We start from the raw sequence: 7,772 nt of genomic DNA, 5'->3' as shown, positions 1-7,772 counted from the left end.
ATTCATTAGCCACCGCAGATATGCTGCCCCTCTGCAACTTACAATTACCCTCTGCTCCACCTCAGACTTTTTCATTGGGTTTCTTAGCAAAAATACATATCATATATGGCTTCCATGTGAAGATACAAATGTAACCTATAAAAATTAAAGACAATGGAAAGCACAAAAGATTAAATAAGTCAATGATGTGTCAGATGGTGTCAAGGAGAAATCAATGTGGGGTAACGTTCTCTGTCTATCCCATACTCTCAGCCTAAAGGAACCAATCCCTCAACAGTGGCTATGCAGTGATAATGCAATTACATGCCTTATGCAAGACAAGGAACTGTTAAAGCTGGATCCAGAAGGAGATATTTTTTTGTAAATAGTCCACAGAAACAGTATGCTATATTGCCTACTACTCAATGGAAGGCATTCATAATTTGTGGCGCTGGGTCTGTTTTTTTTGCCATACAGATCATTCTATATTTTACGCAGAGAAGTTAGGCTGCATTCACACGACCGTTGAAAAACGGCTGTATATACGGGCGTATATTCGTCCAGAATACGCTACCATTCATTCCTATGGGAGATACGGTGATACAAAGAATTGCCCTATTTGTCACCGTACCGTACCGTACCGTATGTGAGCCGTATAAAAAGATAGAGCATGTCCTATTTTTTCACGTTCTTGCGGCCGTATGCCCCATTGAAGTCTATGGGAACGTATAAAATACGGGTGACATACGTTGTGGCCACCGTATGCTGCCGTATATACGTTCTGTATCTAGGAATACCAGGAACTAGGGGAGGGGAGGGGAGGACTTTCCTGGGAGTCAGAAGCAACATGGCTTATGTGCAGATGGAGAGGCTCCTGGCTCTGGTGCAAGCGCACCCTATCCTATGGGATAAGCGTTTGGAAGACTTCCACAACCGTGCCCTCAAGCACAAAAAGTGGGAGGAGATAACTGCAATACTGTTGCCGGACGAATGGGCTAGTAGCAGTACCCGGGAACGTGCATCTCTTGGTAAGCTAATTACCCTGCCCTGCAGCCATGTGCATACCCCACCCCTGCGGATCCCTGCAGCCATGCGCCCTGTGTCACCCCTGCAGCCATGCGCCCTGTGTCACCCCTGCAGCCATGTGCCCTGTGTCACCCCTGCAGCCATGTGCCCTGTGTCACCCCTGCAGCCATGTGCCCTGTGTCACCCCTGCAGCCATGTGCCCTGTGTCACCCCTGCAGCCATGTGCCCTGTGTCACCCCTGCAGCCATGTGCCCTGTGTCACCCCTGCAGCCATGTGCCCTGTGTCACCCCTGCAGCCATGTGCCCTGTGTCACCCCTGCAGCCATGTGCCCTGTGTCACCCCTGCAGCCATGTGCCCTGTGTCACCCCTGCAGCCATGTGCCCTGTATCACCCCTGCAGCCATGTGCCCTGTATCACCCCTGCAGCCATGTGGCCTGTACCTTCTTAATACTTTTCTGTAATATTGCTTGAAACCGCAAATTAATTAATTTTTTTTTTTTTATAGTAAAAAAGGTCTCCACACGATGGGTCTCAGCAAGAGACCAATATAAGAGGGAAAAGTCGGAGAAAGGCCGAAGTGGCAGTGGAAAACTGCACAAGAAACCGTACCTTTACACAAGTTTCATGCGGTTTTTGGATCCGGTGATGGACGTTGGAGAGTAAGTTATCAAAACATATTTTTACTTTAAAGCATTATTAATAAAAGAATTGTAAGTTCTTGTGTCCTCAGAATTGTCGTTGCATCAATGCACTATAGAATATGTGCACAAATTTAATTTTTTTTTTTTTTTCTCTAGAACTGCGGATAATTTAGAGGAATCTGCCTCTATGCAGACTGGGGAAGATGTGTTGGAGGAGTCCTTTGAGGAGCAGGCAGAGGATCTATCCACACCTCAACCTCCATCTACACCACCACCACCACCACCGCCGATGCGTTCGCGTAGAAGGAGGCAGCTGGGAGTGTCAAGTCTCAGTATTGCTGCTGAGAGGGAGGTCTTGGATCAGTTGAGGAGGAGGCGCGATGATTCGGCGGAGGACATCTGCATGCGCTCCATGGTGCAAGACCTGCAAGGAGTTCATGAGGATGACAGAATGAACTGCAGGGTAGCCATGATGGCTGTCCTGCAGATTTTTCAAAAGGGCACACCGAAGGACAAGTCCGAGGTGGCTCTTTTTTTGGAAAGACGGCGGCAGCATGTGGGTGGACTGCTACCTCCAAGCCCACCTCCATCCACCAGATACCCTGCCATGGCCCCTGTGTTCCATGGGCCCTACGAAGGCTCTTCAGCCATGGCTTCTCATGGCCAAGCAACTTCTGGTCCATACACAAGAGAGCTGTATGAACTCTAAATACAGCATTTTGTATTGTATATATTGTTAATATTTGTTTATAAATTCGTTAAAAAAAAAATTTCTTCTTTCATTATTCTTTACTCCATCCACTAAATCCTGTATATGCATGCAAAAGAGACAGATGGGTGCATGGATCAAACAGCAAAGTAGCCATGCACTCCTCTGTCTCTTCTTCTTACAGACGTACTTTTAAATCACCATCAAATCAAGCATGGATAAACCAGGTACACTTGCTCATAAATACGAGCACCTTGAATGTGGTAATCTTATATTTGTTATAATACCTCCATCTCACTCACACCTCCTTTACTTACCCCTTTGTTAAAATTTGCAAATGTGCTTGAGGAACTCCAAGCTCCATTAACGACTATGATACCTGGAGCTCCACATGTACATTTGAATTATATCCGAAATATTAGGAACAAAGAAGCAAAAAGAAGAGCAGATACGGCCACATTTTTTAAACAATTTTTGAAGATTATTACATCCAAATTCAAATGCACACATAACCATCCATCCACATTGCTAATGTCTTAGAAAAAAAAAACACATGACAAGGTATTGTGTATATAATTTTATTAAAAAAAAAAAAAGATTGGATGAGGTCTTAGTTTACTCCTTTGACTCATTTTCCAATGTCAGCCAAAAAGCAACTATTCGAATATGGGTCAAAGAAGTAGTAAGCTCACAACCCACGTCAAGGGGCCCCATCACTTGCGAGTCCCTACACTAAACTACCAAAACAAAAAAGGTTCAAAATAAAAAAAAAACACTAATCTAAAAGTCCAGAGCCTCAACGTCCACTAATAGCATCCATCTGCCAGGGAACGACACCCTCCGCAGAAACAAAGTAGGAGGCAAACTGCTCACGAACAAACAGTCCAGCCACTCCGGGTCGTCCTTGGAGAGTGTTGTCCAGGGGGATAGACGCTGTTGGATGTTGTCCCTCCAGGTCACCATCTGAAGCACCATCGTGGATCCGAACGAAGTTGTGAAGAATAACGCAGGCTTGCACTACCTTCTTAACGTTGTCCGGGTCCATCTGAATAGAGCTATGTAGAACCCGCCACTTGCTGCAAAGAATCCCGAAGGCACACTCCACATACCGTCTTGCTCGGGTGAGCCGATAGTTGAAAATGCGCCTCCGTTCATCCAAACCACGCCGCGGGAATGGCCGCAGCACATGACGGGAAACTCCAAAGCCTTCATCAGCAACGATAACAAATGGTGCAGGAGGTCCAGTAGATCCAGGTAGACATCTCGGCTCGGGCAGGCTCAGCTGGTTGGAGCGAAGTCGTTCACCCATTCTGGAAGCCCTGAAGACCGCTGCATCCGCAGAGCTTCCATAGGCCCCAATATCAACAATTATAAACTTGTAGTCACTGTCAGCCAAAGCCAACAAAACCACAGAAAAATATTGTTTATAATTGAAGAATTGGGACCCTGAGTGAGCCGGCTTCTTCACACGTATGTGTTTCCCATCCAGCGCCCCGATGCAATTTGGAAACTGTGCTGAGTCCAGGAAACCATCAGAAATCCGGATCCAGTCTTCAGCAGTTGGCACAGGCATGACCGCAGGTTTTAGTCGCTTCCATATCACTTCGCAGGTCAATCTCACGATCATTGAAATGGTGGAAACGCCCAGCAGGAACTCATAATGCAGCGAAGCAAACGAGTTCCCAGTGGCAAGAAACCTAAAAAAAAAAATACATTTAATATTTAAACAGACTGTCCAACTTGAAATAATGAAATGTATATACTTGAGAAAACTTACCGCAGTGTCACAATGAGCCGTTCCTCTGGTGTCACAGACCGCCTCATGTTGGTATCGTGAAACCGGAGCCCCGATCGCAGGTCCGCCAAAAGACGATCAAATGAAGTCACAGTCATCCGAACGTAGTTGTGAAACTTGTCCGGATGCTGGCGCAGGTCAGCGTACAAGTTCATGAAGTGACCCCTCCTAGGCCGCTCGGCAACAATGGGATGAACCCAAAATCGCCTAGTCGAGCGCCGCTCCTCCTCACGCATTGCAGAACACCTTCGGAGAAAGCGCAGAACAACCCAGTCCAGGAGCAGATCGTCTGTGGGATTGTACGCCATCGCAAAAGATAAGAAGTGCCAGAAACCAGAACCAGAAGCAGCAATGGAGACTAAACCTTGCTCTCACAAAAGTCAAAATGGAGTCTGGGCCGGTCAGGTGACCAAATTTGGGGATGGGCAAGCTTTTGTCATCATTTCTCATTATTTGCTGGCCCACCGTATTTTGTACGGACACGGTACGGATACGGTGCAATACGTGCGCATACGGGTAAAAACGGCACGTATATACGGCACAATACGCCAGAAATATACAGAACGTGAAAATTTAAAAGATCGTGTGAATGCAGCCTAAGATTGGGGTGCAAGGGATTAATGAATGGGTGCACGGCCAAAAATGGTCTAACCTATCTCCCCATTCATTAAGGTGAAATAGAACTCCGAAGAAACGCTTTTTGCAGCTCTAAGTGTGCACCAAAAATTGTGACAAAAAATATGTTGGTAAAGTAGAAGCGCAGGAAAAGTCTTGGATTGCCAAGCGGCACCCATATTGTGCACTCAAAAAAGTTGTACATTCCGGAAAAAACACCAATATTGTGGCTTCGTGAATAAGGCACAAAAGTCACAAAAAGGGGGAAAAAACACCAGTTTTCTGGAAGAAAGTCTATAATAAATGCTCCCCAATGTGTGGCTTCATACTGCTGCTGTGGGTGTATCAAATGTCCTGTCACCTCTACCTGTTGGAGCAGCTCACAGGGATCCATCCCAGCCTTTATCTAGTTATTTCATACATTACTCATTGTAAAATCATCTATTTTTTATCATGTAAATGAGGCTGGTCACATGGTCAGAGGCAGTGATGTCACCCCTGTTACCCCTCCCCTCTCCTCCCCCTGCTCATGTCTGTGTGTAATGTATAGTAAAGCATTGCTAGTGTGTGTGCTGCATCTAGTGACATGCTGCATCCTCCTAATATACAGGTGAGAGACACAGACATCAGCTACACATGAATCTGACATGTTCTGCTGTAACATGGCTGCCTGGAGCTGCTGTATCTCTCCTAAACACACACACATGCACACACAGGCTGCAGGGGGCGTGGCCACCAGCACCAGGAAGCACATCATTATACAGCCTCACATCATTATACAGGCTGTCAGTCAAGCACTGGGGGTGTGGCTGTGCCGCCCACTCATGAATAGAGTGGACAGCTTGAATATGCTAATGCTTCATTGGACATTTCACAGGTCATTTGCATACAGCTTTAGGACCTCATTGCTTAGGTTTACAGGCATGTAGAGGGACAATGAAGGGATAGAGGCAATGCTCTCTAATGGCAGTTTATGAAAATATATTTAGTTTAGGGGGGTTATTTTGCATGACGGGTTCTCTTTAAAAAGTCTCTATGTCAAGTATATTTCTCTACTTCAGCATGTTTAGGTATATATGGAGAGCCTGAATGCACTTGGATATGGTTTTAAGCAATCAATAATGTAATTCTAACAATGCCAGTTTGACAAAATGGACCAGTCTTAGTATTAGGCTGCATTCACACAACCGTCATACAGCCAAGTGCTTTGCACATTTTACAATTAATTTTTTCAGAGCTGAAATATCTCAAATGTTCCTCTTTTAGGTAAGACATTAGGTTTTTTCCTAGGTATTATATGCATTATTGAAGAATAAAATGTTACCCAGTACTCTGCTGGGTTTTCTAAAATATAAGTCTGAAATTAACCCTCCTCCAACATTAGTTTATGAAGTGCCATCTTTTATTGGAGTCTAGTGTGCAGGTCAATGTAGTTCTGTCCACACTCTGTAGTTCTTAATTCCCTCAATTTGCCCAGGCTGACAGTGACATTTCTTTGAGTCATGACAGCTAGCGCTGTAAATAACCCATCACCAACAGGAAATTTGGAGGACACCCACAACAAAATCCAAGCTATACCTTAGATTTAGGCTTCCAGGTTTTGAGTAGGTGTGGAGATATGTGCTGGGAATTCCAGCCTGTATTGTATTGTACTGTGCTCAAGTCAATGATTGCAATATATATATATTAAATATATTAAAATTATTTCTTAGACTTTTAGCTTCTCGCTGGATCTCAAAATCCTTCGTACACTTCACTTGACAGATTGTTGAGTAGCGGAGTGTTTTATGGTGAGGAGCAGTGGAGGAGAGGTTATTTATTGAGGCCTTGCAGCTAATGACGGTTCATGGGATCATTTATCACAAATGGTGAAATGCAGATTTGGGGCAAAATTTGCACAAAAAGTAAGTTTAAAGGAAGAAAGATCAATAGATTTTCTCCTGACTTGTTTGTTCACTGACTGTTTGACAAATGACTATGCCACTAACTTCCTTCTGCTAAATTAGGACTCCACTACTATCTCCCTTCTATGTTCTAGCACAATGCTGCACAGATGCCAAGGGCTGGGTCACCAATGTACCAAAATATTGCTTCTGGACAGATATTTTTTGAGTTGTTGTTTGATGTCTTTGGAAACTAGTATTTTGGGTGACTATTACAACCTGGCTCCTGTAATGAGTTTAAAAAGCACCACAGTTTATAAAGTGTGTAATGGACACGAACGGATGGGACAAATATTGTATCATTTTTTTTATTAATATCTTCAATAAGAAGATATCATCCTCCACTAGAGAGAGGAAATCTTCTGTTTGTTATTCATTATGGGGTGGGGGGGACATTTTCTACATTTGGACAAAAAGATTTGACTTTTGGAAGTACGGTAATAATAAAAGTTGACAGAGCTCTGACAGATTTACCCCATGAATTCTCCCCAAGCTATATCAATGATACATTCCGGACATTTATGAAGCAGTATTCTTATTATGACCTTTACATGTTAAATTATATTAGGATATCATTTATGTTTGCAAAGTAGAATAAAGTCTTGTGAATTGGTTTATTATGTATAGAGTAACACTGGAATTATAATAGTCTATTAGTTTTAGTTGTGTCATCTGCAGGAACTAACTGCATATTATGACAGATATGTTTTATACTATGAATGGTTTATTATAGATGAAAAAACATGAATAAACCACTTTTAGTAAGTGGTTGCTCTTATGATGATGTGATCTTCCTCTGAATTGAAGGAGTATTGCCACTGGAAGTAATATGCACATGAAAGCTAGACATCAGTGCTATATTCTTTATAACTGTGGGAGATGTGTAGTCAGACTGAGCAGCAGATGAAGTCATTAGCTGTAGCTTACCTGCTGCATTACTCTTCATTGCTTGTATTATGTTTGGCAACATGGTGACCGTAATGTAAATTAAATAGACAATAAAGTTGCGTGAGTAATTATTAGCCGCCAGCACTAAGTAGGCTGCACTCATCTAGTGGTGCTT

At 43.6% G+C, this 7,772-nt stretch overlaps 1 protein-coding gene across 1 annotated transcript; it reads left to right on the top strand.

Moving 5' to 3' along the window:
- The first annotated feature begins 528 nt into the window (after window positions 1-528).
- LOC140065942 (uncharacterized) lies at window positions 529-2,356 on the top strand. The gene is made up of 3 exons (XM_072113503.1): window positions 529-1,007; window positions 1,512-1,665; window positions 1,804-2,356. The coding sequence occupies exons 1-3, from the start codon at window positions 650-652 to the stop codon at window positions 2,354-2,356; spliced, it is 1,065 nt and encodes a 354-aa protein (XP_071969604.1). The 5' UTR covers window positions 529-649.
- Window positions 2,357-7,772: the final 5,416 nt, after the last annotated feature.

This window comes from Engystomops pustulosus, chromosome 6 (assembly GCF_040894005.1).
Source record: "Engystomops pustulosus chromosome 6, aEngPut4.maternal, whole genome shotgun sequence".
Taxonomy (NCBI): Eukaryota; Metazoa; Chordata; class Amphibia; order Anura; family Leptodactylidae; genus Engystomops; species Engystomops pustulosus.
The sequence above is the reverse complement of the archived record's forward strand: the minus strand, read 5'-3'. Positions and strand labels throughout refer to the sequence as shown.

What these genes read in the sequence shown, in the direction of transcription:
- LOC140065942 (XM_072113503.1), top strand. Translation starts at nt 650, where the DNA reads ATGTCCTATTTTTTCACGTTCTTGCGGCCGTATGCCCCATTGAAGTCT. An exon ending in CCGGGAACGTGCATCTCTTG is followed by an intron (nt 1,008 to 1,511) that starts GTAAGCTAATTA and finishes TTTTTTTTATAG; the next exon opens with TAAAAAAGGTCTCCACACGA. An exon ending in CCGGTGATGGACGTTGGAGA is followed by an intron (nt 1,666 to 1,803) that starts GTAAGTTATCAA and finishes TTTTTTCTCTAG; the next exon opens with AACTGCGGATAATTTAGAGG.